The following is a 22,965-nucleotide window of genomic DNA, read 5'->3' on the forward strand; positions in this document are numbered from 1 at the left end:
GAACTTATTTACCCTCACCTAAAAATTCTCATCACACATACCCCATTAGTGATAATTAATTTGGATTAATACGGGCTAGAGAATAATTTATCTTCGCTTGCAGAATCACAACTTAATAAATGTATCAATTCAGGTGACCTGGGTTTAACCTTTGCTACTGCTTGGCTCAGCTTCCAATGCAGAGGAATACATGCATCTGAAATGCATGAGACGGGGGTGAATATTAAGTTTAGGTCCAATTTCACATACAATTTTAAACTGAGATTCACAATAGAGCCCTCAAGTCTGGGTGTAGGTGTAGTATCTCCAATATAGGAGAATTACTGCAGTACAGGACAGATGGAGCTGCAGTTTCAAACTTTTGATATTACAGCACTTTATAATAGATGCAGGATCTGTAGCGGATATGAATTCATCTCCATAAAGTCCCGTATTGTTCTGAGCGTCTTTGGCAAGATTCTTTCAAGTTTTTGAAAAATATATTTTTTAGGATTTGTTATCTTTTTTTTCCCGTAAATATTGATCCATAGCTTCTTTGCATAAGATGTCATACATCACTGTGTTTTTCAGGCAGCTGGAGGCAGGTTCTGAGGCAACCACTACCAACACAGCACAAATTATAGGTATTTGTGCTGTTTACTGCTGTTCCAATCACTCAAGTTGGAAAAAAAAGGCTTCTTCTAAGTCCCTAAGCAGTATATATATATATATATATATATTAGAAAGAGAAACGGCGACTGGCATGAATAAAAAAACCCTCCTTCAGTCTGGAGGAGCAGATTTAACTACTTAAGTTAAAGTGTTGATATAAAAAAGGTCAGGCTACGCAGTTTCAATGTGCTGTGACAACTTTTCTAGGTTTATTTTGCCATGACTCAGCTATTTAACAGTACTTGACCAGACACAGTCTACTGTGGTGAGAAACCTGACGCCAGTGGTGCATTCAGGTACATATGTGAGTTAAAATCACAACACTGGGCAATTGCTCATCGATTATCTTCATTTTGTATGAATCACATCCTGTTTAAGCTTCAGTCAAACATATATATATACACTCACCGGTCACTTTATTTTTACTTTATTATTAGCTAGCAAGGTGTACCTAATAAAGTGGTGGTGGGGTCTTCTGCTGCTGTAGCCCATCTGCTTCAATGTTGTGTGTTCAGAGATGCTCTTCTGCAGTGTGTGGTTATTTGAGTTACTGTTGCCGTTTTATCTTCTCCAACCAGTCTGGCTATTCTCCTCTGACCTCTGGGACCTACAAGGCATCTTGGCTCACTGGATATTTTCTCTTTTTCGGACCATTCGCTATAAAGTCTAGAGATGATTGTGTGTGAAAATCCCAGTAAATCAGCAGTTTGTGGCCAACAACCATGCCATGTTCAAAGTCACTTAAATCGCCTTTCTTCCCCATACTGATGCTCGCTTTGAACTCCAGCAGCTCGTCTTCACCGTGTCTACATGCCTAAATGCAATGAGTTGCTGCAATGTGATTGGCTGTTAAGCAGTTGAATAGGTGTCCCTAATGAAGTGGCCAGTGTTTTTTTTTTTTTGTGGTTTTGAACTGCTGAACTGCATTTCAACAATAATTATGTCATTTGGACAGAGATTTACATTAGTATTAAACTATAGAGGTGCTGTTTTGCTAACATGGAATATGAAATATACAGAAATAATTAATTTGTAAATGAATTACCAGAAAACATGCAACATTGTGATATATATATTGTTCTCGAGATATCTATTTATATCTAAATAGAAGATTTTAGTCACATCACCCAGCCTTACTTTCTTCTATTTCCAATGTAACAGTTTCCTCTATAATCTATATAATGTTCGTGATTGAAATTATTAACGCCACACTTGTGTTTTTAAGGCACAACACCTCTGAACCAACAGATTTTGTATATCCACAGCATGAGGCTGGCGAAGTTTATATTTGTTCTACGTGGGTCTTCATTTGGGATATGAAAATGTCATCATCATAAGTCATCCTGTACTCAGTCATAAACTAGATGGATAGGTGAGATCAGGGGGTTTTTTTGCACCGCAGTCTGTTTTTTTATATATTTTTTATACTGTTAATGTCTCCATTTATTCTCTCGAATTACAAATAAATCTTGGTAGGGGTTGAATGATGACGAAGAGTGGGAGAGACAGCAGGAAAAAGGGAGCACACAGGAGAGGGCGTGGGCGGGAATAAAAGGAAAAGTAAACAGAAACTTTATTTCATTATGATTACTTATTAAATTAAGAAAATAAAGATAGACCTGTCGCCTGTACTGCAGAATACTGAGAGGTGGTGGAGACAGGCTGGTTATCTCGAGGACTGATGACCTACTTTAGTTACAGTTTGTCATATTAACAGGGAGGAAAGACAGGAAAAATACAGGACAGACAAACAAAAATAGCCTATAATGTAGTAGCATAGTAGATCTGAATACTTGTTCCACCACTGCCTGGAGGTTGGAAACCACTGACAGTGTTGAGAGACATATTGGAATCATGTTTGCGTGTGTGTTGGTGCTGACGTGTGTGTAACTGTGTCTCCTTCATGCAGGAACACTAAACGCCCTCCTAAAGCAGAAGGGCCAGACAGCCTCTGAGGGTCCCGTGTGGTCGCTAAATGGAAACCAAGGTGACCGCTGGAAGCAGGCAAAAGTAAGCATCCATCCGACATCATCCTTCCAGGTAAGAGCAAAAACCTAATCAATCCAATACGCAGCAGCGTTTCTCTTGTTGCCCTCTATTTTCTTCTCAGACTGTGTTTGTATGCTCAAGTATTAGTTTCCTCGGGGGCGGCATATTGATGTAGCACTTCACAAGCTGTGATATTAAGCAGAGGAGTGGACATTGTTTGCTATTGAGAAAGCAATATCACTCACGCTTTGCCATCAGGAAGCCTAATCTTTGCGAGTAGCGAATATAGAAACTGCAATATTCTCCATCATTTTTACGACTGCAGTTGTGGAAAGTAATTATAGTTTCAGCTGCACTTCTGTGTCTTTTTTTTGGTGTTTGTTTGTTCCCACTCTCACTTCTTCTAACTGCTCCAACACCACAAGCATACTTAATTTAGCATTTTGTGACATTAAAAACTGAAACACACATTTGCCACCTGCTGTTATTTTTCATTTAGCTAAATTACACTGTGTACTTACTTTAAGTTTTTATCCTACAGCAGTGCTAATTGTCTTGTTTTTGTGCTCTCTCAAGGCTGAGCATATAATACGACAAACATGTTTTTCTCTCCATAGGTGGTACTCGAAGGTATCAGGGGTCCGGGCATCGAGGGAGACATCGCCATCGATGATGTCACGCTGGAGGAAGGGGAGTGTCGAGACCCACCGACTAGTGAGTAGCACCACGTCTGCGCCTCCTCCCTCCTCCCTCCCCTCTTATCTGAGCCGCGGCTTCTCGCTCTACCTCGTCGGACAGGGGTTGAGATTTACGAGAGTGGATCTAATCTTAGACAGTTGCCAGCATAGAACCACCATCTCATTGGGAGAACACGGTTGCCATAGCAACAGTGTTGTAATCACATGAATGATAGCCACGCTGGCTGAGTGGAGCGCTGTAATTGCGCTGCAGGAACAAACAGAAGGTAAAAACAGGAAACAGGACACAGAAAATAGCCTGCAATTGACATACAATAGATAAACACTGTTCATTTGATTTAAGGATTGGAGGAGCATTATTTCCTGATGCTTCTCAATTTAAGACATCCCTTTAACATATTCAGGGTGTCTTTTTCATTTTTTTCCACTGGTGGAAAATAACCAGGCCTCTTAAAGACAATCAGATTCTGTGATCCTGGTTTGCAAAAAGGATTCTTTTTATAGCTGCAGGACTATTATTCAAGTTATTTTCATTTGGCTCCATTATGATTCAAAGTGACAATATTAATTTATTTGCAGTTATAGAAGAGGTCACCCAGGCGGAGTAATGCTGAAAATTATGCATTTCAATCTCACTTGATGAATCTTACATGACTTTATGGGATGTAAGAGGGGGGAAAAGAGAAATATCTCATGAGGGCTGATTGAGGCTGATTCTGACTGATGAAGAAGGTTCAGAGTCGCTGATTTAGGATTTAATCTAACAGGTTTGTTTTGCCTTAATGGCCGACTCTACTTCTTGTTCCAATTTTCAAATGGAAACGCCCACTCAGCCATAGAAATAAAAGCAGTGACGTAGAAACCACAGTAAGGTAATCAATAAAGTGATCAATAATGTGAACACTAGCACCAGCTGAGTCAGCTTGAGCTGTACTAAATTTGGAAATAAGGCACCATGTTAATACAGATCCGATTGTCACACAATAACACAAACTAACTAACTAAAGAAGGCAGCAGGAGACCAGCAACTATTGTGTTCTCCCCGATAAAATTACTGGTTTTGGCAATGGTGTCTGGTGGCTTTGAGTAGTGCATTGAAAAGCTTCAGTTCCTCGTCCAAAAGTGGTGAAAAAACAGTTGACACTTACATTTTGAGGTGATTTAGGTGGCTAGATTATGGTATGCTGCTGCCCACTCTACAGCAGTATATATATATCAGTTTTCTTCACTTTTCTTTTATAAAAACAGTATTTTTAGCTGTTGGTCACACGATGCCTCAATTTTGTTTGTGTTATTGTGCGACTTCCTTCGCTCTTGGATCTGATGGAATGTGGTGCCCTCAGCAGTGCATTACTTAGCTCCTGTGCAGGTATCTGCTTCTCCAAACTGGGAGCTTGCCGACCACCATTGATTATACACTGGTTGTAGATAAGGATATATATGTAGCAACATCATCATCCAGAAACCTACATCAGGGAATGTGGGAAAATGTTTTTAGAAATACTTTGGAAAATAGCATTCTGATGCTAAAACATATGCACTTCAACCAAAATGTGAAGTTTCGGACCTCAATATACTTATGGACCATTACTGGGAAGCAACAGAATGATATAAAAACATTAGAAAATAATAATAATAATAATAATGAGGAAATAATAACGATACCACTCTTATATTAGTGTGGTATCAATCTTCTCATCTATCTCTGGCTCATCGTACATCTTTGTGTTCTCCTTTTTGTGTCCGTTAGTATGTCTTTGTTTTGTTGTTTGGAGTATATAAAACCAATTACCATTATTTTCTGTGTCTTTTACTTCTTGCTTTGCAGATCTCATCTCCACGGCTTCGTCCACATCCTCCCATATATGGCTGCTATGCATCACCTTGGTGATGACCCTGCTGGAAGGTCAGAGGTGACCCTTCTCTCCGTCATCTCAGAGGCGAATATTCAGACCCACCGTCTGTGAACTATACCCTCGGCATCCAATCACCAAAGATTCATGCATCCTGAAAGCAGCAGGGGTCCCCTGACAGACCACGGAGGGGCCGAAGTTAATGAAAGAGAGAAAAAATTGTGATCAAAAAACTTTGACAAAAAGTAATAAAGAAGAAGATGCGCTAATTTTTTAAAGAGACCTCTTTTACAGAAAACACTCCTCGGTGCAGGACTCTGGACGTCTTTACGAGCACAAAGACAGGTGGGCGATGAATACGCCTGGACTTTGGCTAAAGAGTTCACAAGCGTCGAGGGAGGACAGTTTGTAAAGCACAAGAACAATTTTATCAAGTTATGAAAATATCTTTGGAAGGCGGCGGAATATAGACACTGCTGATGTTTTGAAGAGGAAATAACATTTCCCTGCTTACAAATACATGGAATCAGACCTTTCTCTGTGTATCTTTATCTTCATTTTCTTGCACCAGATGCCAATCACCGACACTTGTTTTTCACTCTGGCCCAGCCTCACGTCACACCTTGACATTTCTTTATCTGCTTGGTGCTGTACTGTAGAAAACAAGAACTCTGGCAACATTTAGTTCTGTCTGCTTACTCCCCTGTAGCTGCCTATGTATCTATTAACACTGTGCTCACGAGTCCAAGTGGCCAACCGACGGTATGGTGGCAGAACAATGAATGCAGCCGAGGTGTAGACAGCGGGACTGGAAGGGCAGAGAGGAGTTGAAGCTCAGGAGCTGAATGAGAGGGAGAGGTGGAGAGAGGGCAGAGAGGAGGAGTGTGAGGGGAGGAGGAACAGGCAGAGAGTAGAGAAAGGTCCGATAAGTGAGGCCTGACTCGAATATTCAGTCGGCGGTCCGCCTGTGGAACAGAAGCCACTTTACTTTCTGCCATGAAACAAAGTGCCTTCAGATTACAAACCGAATCGTGAGCCTGGGTGTTAATCAACATCGAACACATCTCTGTTCATGTTTCCTCTGATGGGCTATTTTCTACATGTTTCTTTTGCCCCACAAGTGCTGATGGGAAGGCATGCGTGTTCAGAGCGTGAATGGGTTTGTGCTCCACTTGGATTTAACTCCTGATGGGACTGTGTGTGTGTGTCTGTGTGTCTGTGTGTCTGTGTGTGTGTGTATGTGTGTGTGTGTGTGTGTCTGTGTGTGTCTGTGTGTGTGTGTGTGTGCATGCGCCTAAGCCTATGCCTACGCGTAGTTCAATGTGAGGGCAGCTGACCAGGCAGAGCTGGCAGAGCAGGTTTTGGAAACAATTTGGATAAAAACATCGGCAACAGTGAAAATGAGGCTCTGGATCTTTTTGGGCAGAAAGACAAGATCATACAGGAGGATAAAGACACTTCGTCGAATGAATATCCCACTCTTTCTTCCCATGATTCTCCTTCCCTGCGGGCGAGCATTTTTTAACAAAAAGAACAACTGCTGAATAAAACATTGCGTTGTACAGGGAGGAGAGTAGGAACTTTGGGACTGCAGGCTCTTCATTAGGGTGATACGCCTCGCCCCTATCCTCCACCATTTATATGGAACAATATGAGAATAAAAGATAATAATGACAACAATAATAGTCATGATATTTTATTACTCTAGCGAGAATGTTTCTCTGCTTTTACACAAACTGTGAAGATTGACTGTGGAAGATCTACCTGAGACCATAACCTTAACCAGCGGGGTTTTTAAAAAATGTATTGTAAAAAAGAGAAAATAAGAAAATGAAAAATTCCGTTCATTGTTGGTTATGACAAATGTTTTGAGGACTTGTGTCTTGTTTCTTATTTTTTCTGTTGAAGATGAATTAACTTCCTTTCTCTTCTTGTTGTCTCCCTTTGCATTGCTTAAGTATCAAAGCTGATGGAAGCATAAGAAGTAAACCAATTTGGTAACTGTATAACTTGTAAATGTTAAAGAAGCTCTATTCAAAGGTTTATGATAAATGTTTTATGTTGGAGTACAGGAAGCACAACATACAGTTTAAGGTCTCAACATATAAAGTCCATTTTATATTTCTCTGCACATATGTGACCGACTCCCACAGGCTTTCCAACACACGTTTAACAGCAAACTGATCATTTTTTACTCATTACATTCATATTTATAGTGCAACCAGAACACTAAAAGAGCTAAAGGGAGCCCAGTCCAGAGTATAAATGAAGTCCTTATGAATGCAGACAGGGTAACGGTTCAGTTTGGTGTTGTGGTTGTTCAGCATATGTAGCCTCTTCTGTGGAAGCCTGGGTTGGCCTGAGTGGGTCATGTACATGTGTGAGCATAAAGCTGTGTACAATAGGTGTGATAAGAAACTGATACATGTAAAGAAGATAAATATGCTAAGCAAAACAGAGCAGAATGATGAGCATTTCAGGGCATCCTTATAATATCATTATGGTCTGTATGATGTTATTACAGAGACATAATCACAGCTATTATCTGCTATTTGTTTTATTTCTTTTCTTTCGTTTTTCTTTCATAAGGCCCGGATCACAATGAATGTAAATGGAGTTCTGGGGGAGTTTTTTTCTTACAGTCTTACTAGATGTAATGTTTTACTAAAACATATGTTTTTGTGTGCTTTTGATGATGAGAACTTTCAGACTTTCATAGGTTGTTTTAAACACGTCAAGAGCATAAAGTTCGTCTGACTTTGACACAGACTTTGACACAATTTCCAAAAAAATAAAAGCTCAGATTAAATATCCATTAGCTAGTTGCTATATCCTCCTGTGGTATAGTAAGTAATGAAAAGTGCCAAAGTGCCCCATGCAGTCGTCACTGTTACTAAGTATGGATATGAGTTCCTTAAGGTATTTTGGTAACTGTTCCTTTTACGAGCACCCTGAGCACCCGGTCAACTCTCATGCTAAACCTTCAAGGACATGAATTATTAAAAATGACAGCTGGATTTAAATGAAAGAACGTGTTTTATATCACTTTGGTGTCGGAGTCAAAAGTTTTAAAGTCACAGTTAGATCACATTATGGGGAATGAGCTAATTTGCTTTCCTACTGAAAGCTGGTTAGCTTAGCTTAGCACAAAGACTGAAAAGAGAAACAGCTAGCTCCGCCTACCAGCACCTCTAAAGACTGATAATTAACACCTAATGTTTTGCTTATTTAATTTGTATAAAACCTGAATATAAATAGTTGTGGCATTGTCACCATTAGCTTAGAAGGCAGCTAGCAATGTCTTCATTAAGTCACTGCTGCCGGCCAAGAGATGGAAATAATTGCCATTTTCCTCCCAAAAATGAGATATCACCATAAACTATATAAAAGAAGTGGACATGGTCACCATGACACCACTCATTATTTGTGGACTCCGGTTTTGAAACTTCAAGTTTGGCTTTTTGGTTGTTATCAGATTACACTAGCATTAGCTATCTAGCTTGGTTAGCAAGATGCATCCTGGTATATTGAGGAAGACTTGAAACTAGTGATTGAGACCATAAACACATTAGGAAAATGTTAACTGAGGTAATCAATCAAGTGAGAAGTAGGGTTATTTTTTCATAGATATCTATACAATCTGACTTCTTTTAGCAGCCAGTGGACCCGCCCCCTTCTGCCCGTGTGAGAGAATGCAGGTTCAAGGCACTTCCACATTCACTTCACTTATCTGACCCAGAGGCCAGTGCTTGGATATAAAATGTTGGATATTAAGTTTTTAAGTCTCTATGCTAAGCTAAGCTAACTGAGTGCTGACTGTAGGTCTGTATTTTTCATTAGGACATGACAGTTTTATCAATCTTCTCATCGAACTCTGAGCAAAGAGCAAGTAAGCATACTTCCCCAAAATGTCAAACTTTTGCCCGAGCCCGAGTTTGAGAACCTTCTGTATATTTGCCGCACTGTGAAATTAGATTTGTGTATGTTGGAATTATATCAGCATTAGCCTTTCAAAAACAGAGCTGAATGGCAGACCTGATTTTTATCCTACCTTTGTGGTGTATGTTATTAAATTCTGGGTACATTCATACATCTTCAAAACTTTCATCTGTGTGAAGTAAATGTCTCATTTTCCCAGAACGACGGCAAAATTTGACAGCAAAAGGAATCATTGTTTGTTTCCATGGTATTACAGCGCTCACCATAACCTTTATTTCCACTTCTGTGCAATTCACACACCCTGTGTCAGCCTCTGCCCTTTTGTGTATACGAGAGATGTGAGTATGGTGAGTAGCTTACACACTCAGCTCGGCTCTATTTATTGATAAAAGTCCTCTAAGCTACTTCAAAGTACAATTGAAGGGGATTAACAGTTTTTGAATATGTAAACAGTGTTGTGTTTACTGACTTTATTTTGATGATTAGAGGCTTCTGTAGTTTTGGAAGGTGTGAAGTGTTCGTAACTAACAGGGGGAAATGGGTTTGAGGTATTTGTAGCCTGTGATTAGTTTGGGAGCTGAATGTGTCCATGTGTGCCAAGTGTTTCATCACTGTGCCTGGGCCCAAGATATTTTTGCGTGTGTTGTTTTTCCCCACCAGCTTGTACACTATTAGATGTTTCTCTCCGCAGCCACTTAGGTTTGACACTCGTGCAGGAGTTTGCAGTTGTGGTGATAGTGTCATGAATTTTAATAGAGGGTTATAAAAATACAGTGACACTATCTTTTTTTTCCTCTGTTGTTGGTAGACTGGGCATCTATTAAGTTCACGGTAACATAAAATGAAAGAACTCTATTTATTTTTTACTTTGAACATGTGTGTGTATATATATATATATATATATATACACTACATGCTTAAATGAAGCAAAGCATTGGTGCTAGTTACACTCATGTTAGCACAAGTAAAATAATATTCAAGCAGGCCTGATACTTCTGACTATTCTTCTTATTCACTAATGCCCATGTTGTTAGCTACCTCAGCTTCCTCCATCACCCAAACTTCCTCTTATTGGGATTTATTTAGGTTGTTATTAATGGGACAGTTCACCCCAAAATCGAAAATACATATTTTTCCTCTTACCTGTAGTGCTATTTATCAGTCTAAATAGTGAGGTTGAAGTGTTGGAGATATGGGCTGTAGAAATGTCCGCCTACCTTTGACTATAATGGAACTATACGGCACTGGGGCTCCACAGTGGTGTAGTGGTTAGCACAAACTCCTTCACAGCAAGAGGGTCATGGGTTAAAATCTGGCTTGTGGCTCTTCTCTGTGGAGTTGTATCTTCTCTTCAGGTCCTCCGGCTTCCTCCCACAGTCCAAAGACATGCAGCTTAGGTTTAATTGATGACTAAGTTGCCCGTAGGAGTAGATGGGACCATGAATGGCTGTCTGTCTGGATGTGTCAGCCCTGTGTGAGTCAACTGGTAACTTGTCCTGTCCACCTCTCGCCCAATATCAGCTGGGATTGGTGTTTGGATAAGTGGTTAAGGATATAGAATGAATGAATATATGGGCCTCAGCTTGTGGTGCTCAAAGCACCTAAAAACACATTTGGAAAACTCTCTTTTCAGACACCATGGCCAATTACTCAAGCTAATCCACAGGTATTGTAGTGAGCAGTTTTATGTAGGAACCAGCCTAGAATGGAAATAGTTCCAACATAAAATATTATAGATAAGATACTAACTCCAAAACTTGGGAACTCTCACCAAAACAATCTAAGAGACTAATAAATAGCACGACAGGTAAATAAAAAAAATAAGTATTTTTGATATTGGGGTGAACTGTTCCTTTAACAAAATTTTAATGCTCATCTTTGTGTTCATTAAGAGGGGATTTGTTCTCCCAGCAGAGTTCTTGTTGCAGCTCTTTCAGGGCTTAACCATTTGCTATAAATCATTAATTCCTTGACTTAAGGTAAAGCCATTAGAAAAACAGCCTAAAAATTAGTCATTCAGTAATCACAAAAAAGCTAAAGTACTTAAGCTCACAGTTGGACAAATGTTGAACATTATGGGGTGTTTGAGTCAGTTGTATTGCATTACAGTACATGGTACTGGTCACAGTATGCGCTAGAACTTTCCTTTTTCCTTTGTAACACTGCTGAGAAGGCAGCAGCCATTTGGTAGGTGGGAGGAAGGAAGCAGTCTGCAGTATAGTGCACACAGACAGAATAGTGTTTTCCTTTTAAAATGCATTTTTACCTTGCTCACTGAGAAAAGGACACATTGGACTTGCTTCTTCGGTGTAACATAAATGGTACATGTTGAAAGGCTAACCACCTGGTATTATAAGCTCCAAGGAAACAAACAAGGACTTTTCCCCCAATGCAATGTAACATCCTAGATTGAATCGCGTTATTTCTCTTGTGCATTGACAAATACACAAAAGAATGATGCAGTTGTGCATGAATGTACCCAGTGCTTACATTAATGCCATTAAAATGGAGGTAGTGTAGCATTAAAGGATGTGGTCTGTCAGGGTTTGTGCAGGCTGCAGATTGAACATAATTGCTGCAACATGCAGTGTGCTCAAACTATTTCCCAGGTTCTTTGGTAAATTTGATTAAACCTATCCATGTGAGTAGAACCATGACCAGTTGCTATGAGAGAAAAATGTAATTTAAAACAAAGTATTGCCTTAATTCCTAGAAAGTGCATACCTTGTAATATTATAAACTACAAGTAGAAAGATCTTGCTTGAAGTCCTTTTCAGTTCTGTTGCTAAACTTCCCAGCTGTAATGTTTCTTGATGAAGCAACTCAGCTGACCTTTACCTTTTTAGTTTTATTGTATTACCATGTATTTAAAGGTGAATACACTTCCAGGGTCTCTAAAAGGAACAGTCCCAACATTTCTTTCTGAGTGGAAATGTTCTCATTTTCTGTTCAACCTAAGAAGGGCTTTGTCACATTGTGCCATTCATCGCGCTACTTTCACTCCTCGAATAACCATTTAGTTCTGTGAAATAATTACAGCTGGTCGCTCCCATTATCACTATACACACCCTGCTTTCGTGGTATTGATTCAGCAACGAGAATTTGTGCCAACATTGAGGTAAAAAACATTGCGGTTAAGCCCGACCGGCACTGACAGAATTGGCGGTCACAGTGAATTTGGCAGTCAGAAAAGTGTTCGTACGAGGGACTCAAACAGGAACAAAATGTCTGTCATATTAAACCTGAAACATTACCACTGTGTTGAATGTGTTTTCAAGAGTAAAATTGCCATCTTAATGCGGTGAGTTTCTTTCACTTTCACACAGTGACAAGGCAGTAGTGAGTGACTTCTCGACAGGAGGCTGACTGCAGTCTCACTAAATAACTGGAAGAGGTAGACACATTTCAGAGATCTCATTTTACTCTGTCAGGGAAGAAGCAGTATGTCACTATTTGATGGCATGGCTGCTCAGTGTGACAACTTTACCAGTGGGAAAACTGCCACCTCTTGCTACCTTATTGTCTCTCGTGTTGGAGTGAATCTCACTACTTCTCGATGGAATCGCAGGCCAGGCAGGAGCAACATGACTGCTCGCACAGACTCCATTTTTACTTGTCCAGTTATTTACCATCAGTGCGGCAGGATGACAAAACGAAGAGGTTTGCCGCCGTCGAAAAAACCACCCCCCCTCGCTCTTGAAAAGACCCCTGGAAATAATGAGATTTGATGCTGTAAAATCAAGGTTGTTGAGAAAGCTGTGTTTCAGTGATGTTATTTATCTTGTTCTGTGATGACCTGTCACTCTTCTCTGTTTTGTGCTCTATATTTATATATGATCAGGCTTCTTTTTCACTGTATTTCTTTGGATTTATCACCCATTTTTTGTGCCATACCTGCAACTAATGAAAAAATAAAGAAAAGGAATATTTTATGGGCTGTGTCAAATAAATTTCCCCTTGTACAGTACGAGACCAGAACATAATAAAGTGTGGTAGAATAGAACACAATGTCCCATATTATAAGCTTAGTGCTTCAACACAAATCCTCTTGTTTCTGTGGCTTGCCTTTACTTGACACCTCCGTCCCCGTAGTTGTTCAAAGGGAAAGCCAAGTTATTCCCACAGTGACCACCTGTCTACCACTCAAAGGGCTGGAAACAAAAGCTTTTGTGTTGTGCAAATTGTTCTTTTGACAGTACTCCCCAGTTTGTGGTTCTTCTGAGGAGCTAGCATGCTTGCTTTGCTCTCAGAGTTGAGAGCTTGTGAGTGATTGTGGCGAGAAAAGGACATCTGAGGGAAAGACAGAGGAATAACAATGGTGTGCGGAGGGGCTTGAAAGTCATCCAAAGGTTAGCCAGCAGGGGCCTCCCGCCTGAGGAAAGCTTATAGAGCGGAAGCTACTGTACACAGCCTGAGATGGCTTTTCTTCAGTCCACCCCTTTGATATGCTAAACATACAAGAAAAACAACAAACTTTTTATTTTTATTTCTGAATACTCACAAGGTCATAAAAAGGGTATGATATAGACTCATATAGGCAATAACATGAGTTTCTGTTTGCCTGTGGGGCTTGTATAAAGCAGTGGTTTAAATGTGGATCCTATTTGTTTGTTTGTCTGATCAACAGGTGGCAGTAAACATGTCAGGAAACACTAATGCACCAAGAAAGGCAGTGAATAGAGACTGCACTGGTGACATTGGCCCTCATTTATCAAGCGAGCGTAGAAACGAGCGCAGATCCGAGTGTATATTTCGTCTTACGACAGGGTCCACGTGTGATTTATCAAACGATTGTATCTCTCCAATCACAGCGTAAGAATGATCGGCTGTTGATAAATGTGGCGGCTCGAAACGTGCGTAATTTAAATACCACGCCCTAATATATACCCGATTCAGAAGACTTGCCTTCAGAGTTTACGACACCGAAGGGCGCAATGCGGCCAAAAGGAGGATTTTTTCATCCTCTAAAGTCAGCTTTATTAGCAAAGTGCACCGTTACAATTAACAAAAGGGGCTATATAGACATATTAAAGAAAAACGCAGCGACGGAGGTTTATGAAATAAAAGTACTTATAGTTATAAATTCAAACAAGTTCAGTGAATATTTTACATTTGGAGCACGGACTTAGAAGTTTTCAGCTTTTTGGTTGAAGGAGGTAAACAATGTTTTAAAGTAAGTTTTAATTCAAAAGAAGAGGAATTTCTCAGTCAGAAAGTGAAACGCTGACGTCCAACAGCAGCAACACAACAAACTAGTTTTGTTTGGCAGCATAAAAAGTGAAAAGGAAGGAAATCAGTGGTGCTGTCAGCAGAGTAGCGGACTATTAAACTCCCGGCGAGGTTTGAGTAATTACATCGTGATATATAAAGCCCAATAATCCATATAATATCCGAATATTGCTATTATTATGATGGAGAGATATTATTGACCTCTTTACATTAACTAATAATGATGTCCTAGTGAGAGGAGCGTGTGGCAGCGCTGATTGGAAATGTTTCTATTCGGGCAGCACCGCTGGTGAAGGAGACGCTGACGCTCAGGTGTCGGAGCTGGATAACAGTAAACAGCAGAAGACAACAACATTTAATATCCTCGGCTAGTTTTCTGTTTAAAGAATTTCACGATCGGAGGGTGTATTTATTTTTGGATTATGTTTTAATGATAAATGATGTAGTCTAAACATGTTTTGCTTTGTCACTATTAAAAATCAAAACACCACAGAGTTTTATCAGCTCCAGGCATCGATACAATAGTCTAAGATCAGTTCTCAGACTCAGACGTGTGGACTTCACGCTGACTCAAATTTGCGTACACGAGCTGAGAGCAGACGTGAGATCTGATCGTACCGTCCGCTCACGTCCAACTTGATAAATGCCGAGGCTTGCGTAGAAATCATCTTACGCCCACTTTACGCTCACTTTCTGACGTACGCTCGTTTGATAAATGAGGGCCAATGGGTGTAAACAAACAAAATAAATTGACTTTGCAAATGTGTGTTAGACATCACATATATACACATTGTTGTTGAGTGACTAACGCTGAATCAGAAATCAGAAATGTTTGCAAGAATATTTCTCAGGCCATCTTTAGACAGTGATTCTTTCTAAATATCTCTTATTCAGTCGTTCATTCAAATGTGATGACTAATTTTGCCGCGTTGTGTGTTGAGGAGAGGTGGTTGAGATGAAATTAATAATAGCATTGTGCTGGAAAAAAGGTTTAAGTTAGTGCGTGATGTTCCCATCACTGCTGAAAGGAGCTGGAGCTGATAAATACCTGAGTGCTGCTGAGTCTTTGTCCTGATAATGAATGCACATGGTAACCTTTCCAAATAAAGACAAAAGGCAGATGTTAGTGGGTTTTTATCCAGTGGGAAGATGGCTTAATGAACACAACTTCTCATATGTTGGAATTTAATGTTTATAATCAACAGCTGGGGAAGTTACACGCTTTAACTTTGTCTTGATGAACCACAGTCCTCCATCCGCCCAGCCGCCTCGTAATGACAAGACTCCAGGAAGTCACCCAACGCAGCTGTTGGTTGCAAAGACATAGAGCTAACTGTAAAACTTATTATATTTCTGTTGTGTGGATTAAACAAAGCTAAGATAATCGTAATCTCACTTTAACACACTCATGTGATTGATATCAATTTTGTCATGCAAGTTGCGTCAAGAAGAGGTGGAAGGTTTACTTAACTATAAAGATATTCTACAAATTTTTCAAAGTTCTGCTGATATTTGCTGTTTACACAATACTGCCTGATAAAGAAATGCATGTCAGGATGATCTGTTTACACTGTTGTGGCTTCTTGCACGCAGCGAGGCCTTGCTTTAGGGGCTAATAGGCAAATCTCCAGCATGCACTCAGCTTTCCCCAAGGCAAGGCTCGGTCCATACTCCCGAAAGGCAAGGTTTTTTTTACTGGGAGTGGAGGAATCTGCCAGTTGTGTTGTTTTTCAGCCCTGTACCCGGAGGAAACAGCAGGAGACTGTTATTGTTTTATGAGATGCAGATTCTGTCATCAGTCTCCTTTTAGCTGCAGGGCTTTCCTAAGGCTGCCCACCGATGTAGGGAATGCTACAGCTGCGTGTGGTTGCACGTGTGTGTGTGTGTGTGTGACGTGTGGTTGCACGTGTGTGTGTGTGACTGTATGCAACATCCTCACGCGACCAAACATTTAGTTGTCACACCAATATTTTCTAGCCTTGACGTGTCGATGAGCAGTCAGAAACATGATGTCACACTCTGCAGCTCTCACCTGTATCTTTAGGGCGGCATGGTAACAGAAGTGATGATGTTAGCGCCTTTTACTGATAACCAAGTGGTGATCTCTTTCAGCTTATTCATGAAAAAAATAACAACATCTACACCGCATTATAGCGTTTGTTCCATTACACAGACAATTACTGTGGCGGGAATGGCTGCTGGTAACTGGAGCACATTTATTCTAAAGGGTGTTGAATCCAAACATTGTTCCTGCACACAAGGTGCTAAAAGTAATTTTACAGAGCTTTAAAGGCTCTCTAAAGTTTGCTTGTGGCCTTTATGATCTTGTTTTATCCGGCGAGCCCTCTGCGAAGCGTAACAAACCTCCTTTTTGTCCGGATAATAAGTTACTCCCATAAAAAATTCAGATTGTTTCTGCGGCTGATAACCCCTGGTCGCGTTTGGCCTTTAAAATCCCAAGCACTTTCAATTACCCTGCTGCATGTCCCCACCGTCCACTCCCTTATCGGCTCCCTCCTCTGTTTCAGCCAGCCAGAGGTTGCCCTGTAGATTCACATTAAAATGCGCACCTGGTATCTCACCCACTGAACAATGCCGTTTTACATTACATTCTATTCCCTTTTCTCCTTGCCATGCACTGCAACAGCACTTTGTTTACAGGCCACCACTGCTTTCTGGATGGATGGAAAATGTCATGGAATGCTAATGGTCCGCTAACGCTCCTCTGACAGCCTCTTCATGTCAGTCAAACAATGTCTGCTCAGTTATGCCAGCTTTGTCAAAGTCATTGAGGCAAATATGATACGACCGATGCAGTGTTGACACATTATCAATTAAACGCTCCTTATTTATTCACCATCAGCACGCGTTGTGCTTAAACTAATTTGTGTCCACTGAGATGATTAAAGTTGGTTGCTTTCAAGAGTAAAACACATCAACAAATTTTCTTTTTTATCCAATAACAAACCTAAGAGCTGCACAGCTGGGGTTTATTTAATATATTAGCTGCTGCGACACTCTTTGTTGCTTCAGTGCGTGTTTTTCCAATTTAATAAGCCCAAGTTATTGTTTTTAAATAAGGTTTAAAAGTTTTCACACAAGATAAAAATCATCTGAAAGACAATAAATGCAGTCAACAATATAAGTTAAAGCAGTTCATGTGGCTTTGTTGTCTTCGGCTGCAACCAAGTCGCAAGAATAAATGTCACACTCTACCACCATTTTATTCAGGATGCCAGAAATATGTTAATGAATGTCCCAAAACATAGTGTATCAAATGCAGCATGCCAAAAGTACCAGGATGTCCTTCTGCATCCAGTCACAATTAACAGTGTGCAAGCCAGCATGCTTCTGGCCGTTCTTACCCACAATCCTCTGTGTAGCATACGTATGTGCCAGAAGGTCAAAGTTCAAGGAGCAATGTTATGATGAGGTAGTATGTCCCAATTGTCCCAACAGTACATACTTTGCAAGGGCAGCTGAAGTACGTGTTAAAGTAAAAATAAATGTTTGGATTTGGAACACAGCTGTTGGCATTTTATGTTTCTGCAAAACCACAGATATGTTTGAATATCTTTGCACTACAAAACTGCTGCAACCTGTTCTCAGTGTGACACGTGACAACTGCTGCTTTAAAGCTGAGGTAGGTAGGAAATTAGAAACCATTTGGCCTGGTTTGCTCAACTGTTTACAAAATGACAGCCGAGACACAAACCTCTCGTCTAACAGCTAAATGGCACACTAAAATATGTTCCTTAAAAACACTTGAGGTGAGAAATAGGTAATGCAGTAACAGAATTTTGATTCACATTTGATGAGCGCTGCCTGGTTTATCAGATTGACTGCAGTTCACAAGCAGCCTCTGACATGATTGACAGCTGAGTTTGAGACTTCTCCACTCCGATTGGTTGTTCTTGTTCAGGCTCGGTGGAACTGGCAGGTACCATTAAGAGCACGGTGAGGAGGCAGAGGGATGTGATTTCTTTACAGATGATCTGTCTCATGTGTCACTGTCAGGATATAGTGACAGTTTCATCAAATATGGTATGTGACAACACATTGTGAACACGTGACAATGGCTTTTTTAAACACTAAAAACATCTTTGATTTTTGAATGATGTTATAACCACTTAAGGGTAAAGGTTAAGGTTAAAAGAGGTGGTAACACTTTACAATAACCATCTAAGTAATGTTTATAGATGGTTTATAAACCAATTATTAACCATTTTACAAAGTGCCATACATATTTATTCTTTATATATTTTAAACCAATTTCTTAAAGGTATATGAATCATTCCAAAATCATTAACATACTTAATATGGTGTTAAAAATGTTAAAATGAGTGCAACTAAAACATTAATAAACTATTAATTATAATGTAATTGTTTGTTACTGGTAAATTAACTATAAAGTTACATGAATATACCATCTATTAGACATATAGACATAGACATTATAAATGATTTAGTTAGTTAAACATTAAAAAATGATGTATTTACCATTTATAAATGGCCTATATACGGTTTATAAATGATGATTAAACATTAATAGACTATCTGTTTACATTTATAAATGATGGTTATTGTAAAGTGTTACCAAAGAGGTTTAGGCCAAGAAAACACTAATTCAGTACAGAGCTTTTTTTAAATAACAGAGGTGAACACTGGTCTTGGGTTTGTTGGTGCCATCCACCTCCACTCGCCTCCCCCCGCCCCGCAGATCTATGTACCTGTTGTTTTCAGGAACTAAGAGACTGTTCTCCCCTCAAAAACGTCCCCACAGGTCATTTGTTTAGGCAGCCAAATATGACCTATATTTACGTTTTGGACTGTCCCCCCTCGCCCTCTAAAGGCTGTTACAATTCCGAATGACAGTGATGTGAAGTTTAAATGATGGAAATCACAGTGGTGGTATACAGATCAAACAGACCCCGGACTTTCACCCAGGGAAGCAGAGTTTATGTCCTGTGTGAAGACAAAAGTAAATGATCCAAACACCTCTTAACTTCTGTACCTCACGTGTGCATCACGTTTTTATGTGCAACATGATCTCACAGAAATCCGTGGAATAGCCACGGAATCGCTCAAATTTCCGTGAAACTGACACGGATTTCGCTACAATGCAAGTTAATGACAGTCATATCCCGTGGCTATTGGTTTGTTCCAAGCCACGTGACTTTCAAGGTCCCAGCGGTCAGAACAAAAAACATGGCGGACAGTTCTCTCATTTTTAGTGAAAAATCAATATTTTGACTTAGTTTCTGCATAAAAATGGATTTTGATCACATTTCTAGCGAGAAATATATGTTTTATTTTCTAAATCTTCACTCAGTAAATGTACATAATCACTTTGTATGTTGGAATAGCCACGGGATATGACTGTCATTAACTTGCATTGTAGCGAAATCCGTGTCAGTTTCACGGAAATTTGAGCGATTCCGTGGCTATTCCACGGATTTCTGTGAGACCAGGTTGTTATGTAAGTATGTCACTTCCAGTAGTCATGTCACCCTTCTGCTATTTACATTTATTTACTTTCTTACTTTTTAAGTTGTCTTTTATAACGCCTAACCAGAAAGTTGTTTTGTAGCCTATATTAAACCAAATTGCAGCCTTTCTTCTTACAACTGTGAACCATACATGTATGTATAATGACGTTTGCGCTTTTTTTGGAATGCTCCGCTCTGTACCGCAAACTGTGAAACATATATGGGTGATGATCTATTCTATTGTTTAGGTTGGACATCTTGTTGGTAACTAACAATGCCAAAATGTGACTGTTTTCTGTGTTTTCTTCATCACCTGCATCTCAAGCACAAGAACATTTTAGCATCTTTAGTAACTTAGCAATTAGCCAATCCTCCATCATGAGCGGTGACTTGCCTCTCCACTTGCAGCACCTCTCACTCAGCTCATGGCTTTGAGACATCTCCTCGTCCTCTCATGGATGTTGCATAAATTAATCCCTCTCATGTGCTGCCATCTGAGCCGTGTTGATGCAAAACTTCAGGCTGAATAATTTATCTGTGTGCCCTTCGGAAGCCGGTGCTCGCACCGGGTGCCACCACGCATAACTAGGAGTTGTCATCACAGACCTGAGCCCGCTGGCATCCGCTCAGACATCTGTGTCGTGTGATAAGAGCGCACATCATGGGAGGAAGACATCAGATCTTGTTAGAATTGTGGCCACCAGATAGAAATACAAAGGGGAGCTAAACAGTGGTGGTCACCTTTTCCACATGTGTACTGTGCTGCTGTTGTACTGCAGCACTGCATTGCTAATGCAGGACAGATCCAGAGTGCTTTCACAAAACGCACTGCCTCATTGTTTTATCCTTCCAGGTAATTAAACAATGAACGAAGAGATTCTGAACATCTGCTGATTTTCTGCCTAATTCAATTAAGAAGACAATGAGTGTCACCCTGTATCACCACGCTTATATTTCTGTATTGTAATACTGTCTCATATATAGGATGGATTAACTCCAGTGGGTGCTTTTACATAGTTCCCTCATGGGTATAGCATGAGCTGCTTCTGCAGAACAGAAAGTTTCTCCGAGTTGGTGAGCACTTTTCTTCTGATGAGAAAAAACAGCTTCACATGTTGTTGATTCTAGGGAGTCAGTGCAAATGAGACATCTAATTTGGCTTCTGCGAGTAAATATTCCCATCAGCGTTTGTTAGCAGATCGTTCTCTTTGTCATGTCTTTATGCTCTGAATGTATAGTTTCCTTGCTAAGTGATTTAGCAATGAATTGGTAAGGCGTAAGGATAAAGACAATGCCACTCCTAATCTTCCCACATCACGTCCATCACGTTCACCATATTTTTTTCTGGATCATTTCTCAAAGAGCTAATAGACAAAAAGTGATTTCATAAGCTTTGTTTACTGGTAGGCTATGAGTATAATGCTTATGAGCTAGCTAGATAATGATTACTGCTCCTGTGCATATCAAGTAGGTGATTCATTTGCTCAGTATGAATTGTGTGTTTATCCAAGCAGGGGTGTGAGGCGTTTCATTACTGTTAAAGTTGCTGATACAGATCAGAAGAGCGTAAATCTGCACCCGTATGTCTTCCATGTCAGAGAGGAAATAACTGAACCTGAAACTCGCCGGATTCCCTCGACTCCTCAGTCACTGAGTTAACATTATGAGTAAGGTTGCGAGCAAGGTTGTTCATCATGTGAGCCGGCGAGCCCCACCCAGGCCCTTATCCGCCCACCAGATGAGCTGTTCACTCTCTTGTTCTCTGATGGAGTGCGCAGCGTGGAGAGCAGTCATCAGATCTGTTTTGCATCACCCCACAGGACAGAATGGGCGTGATGACACGGGTGACCTTTAGATCATCTATCAGCGCTGACGTCTCTCTCATAGAATAAAAAATGTTGCATTAGCACAAATGACCTTTTCTCATCACCACGTCCTGATTACACGATGCCACGAGGATCCACCCCCACTGCTCCCTTATCTCACTGCTCTTATGAGCGGTCACGCCATTTAATATGAGCCAAAGAATTATAATTTAGAGCGGCTTCAAATGCCCGGCGTGGAGCATCGCATCAAGTGGTCTCAAATTTGATTTGGCCCAAAATGTGGGGACTGTTTTCCTTTAATTCTTCCTCTGTGTTTTTGAGAAGCTGACCGTACGCTGTGGAGGTGCTGAGGGGATGACTCATTTCGCCGTATAACAAAGTCACATGCCCTTTGAATAAAAGTAGGTCAAACACCACAACAGAGCCTGGAAATAATTTTCATTTTACACTCCTTGAGTCAGCATGAAAACAGTGATGCAGTGACACAAAGTGGTGAAAGTGAATGATTGTATATCACAGGGAAGTAGAGGCAGTATTGTGTAATTTTAAATGAATGGATGGAAACAGTATCATGTTTATTTATATATATATGAGACAATCAGGTTTCAGTCAGATTACTTAAAAAATGTAGTCAACTACTGAAAAACTAATTATATTAAATGTTTGTAATTTGTAATACAATTTGTTGGATTACAAAAATGTTTATTATTCTAATCTGAATACTTTTGGATTACTTTGAAATCAAACATTCATAAATATGGCACATTTCAAGGCACATAAAATGCATTTTGCATGCATGTTCGGCCAGACCAGTAAGAACAGAACTAAATGATCACCCTACCAGCAGGAGATCAACACATCCTCATACCTGAACATAATAGTCATTGTTTGTTCATTTTCTTTGTTTGTTTGGTTCAGTTTAGGGATGAAAAGCACAAGGTTTGGCTAAGGAAAAGATAGTTTGGTGTAAAATAAATGGATGTAACTACTGCTACCCTTGTTATCTCTGTTTTGGTCTCCACCAACCCCTGAGGGAAATATCTGTCTCTTTGGCTGCTAAACGCCCCATGTGTTCACCAGCTATAATCTCTAAAAGTCTGTCTGTTGTTGGGGGCTGGGCAGAAGGTAGAGACAGAGCATTTTAAGTAATCATGCAAAAGTAATGAGCAGAACAAAACAACGACCTGAAAGATGATAAAAAGGTTCATCGCTAAAAGCAACTCCTTTTGCATCATCACTTGATCCATTGTTCAAGACTATTGATTAAAACAGCTTAAATTTGCTTATTTTT

At 40.1% G+C, this 22,965-nt stretch overlaps 1 protein-coding gene across 1 annotated transcript in view; it reads left to right on the forward strand.

Annotated features, from left to right (window-relative positions):
• Nucleotides 1–6,423, forward strand: part of LOC131991671 (MAM domain-containing glycosylphosphatidylinositol anchor protein 2-like) — a 220,790-nt gene extending 214,367 nt beyond the window's left edge. Inside the window, exons 16-18 of the mRNA XM_059357161.1 lie at nucleotides 2,561–2,691; nucleotides 3,258–3,354; nucleotides 5,167–6,423. Coding sequence (XP_059213144.1) covers nucleotides 2,561–2,691; nucleotides 3,258–3,354; nucleotides 5,167–5,255 — 317 coding nt within the window. The 3' untranslated portion in view covers nucleotides 5,256–6,423. The remainder of the gene's footprint in view (nucleotides 1–2,560; nucleotides 2,692–3,257; nucleotides 3,355–5,166) is intronic.
• Nucleotides 6,424–22,965: the final 16,542 nt, after the last annotated feature.

The sequence above is a fragment of the Centropristis striata genome, chromosome 18 (genome assembly GCF_030273125.1).
Source record: "Centropristis striata isolate RG_2023a ecotype Rhode Island chromosome 18, C.striata_1.0, whole genome shotgun sequence".
Classification (NCBI taxonomy): Eukaryota; Metazoa; Chordata; class Actinopteri; order Perciformes; family Serranidae; genus Centropristis; species Centropristis striata.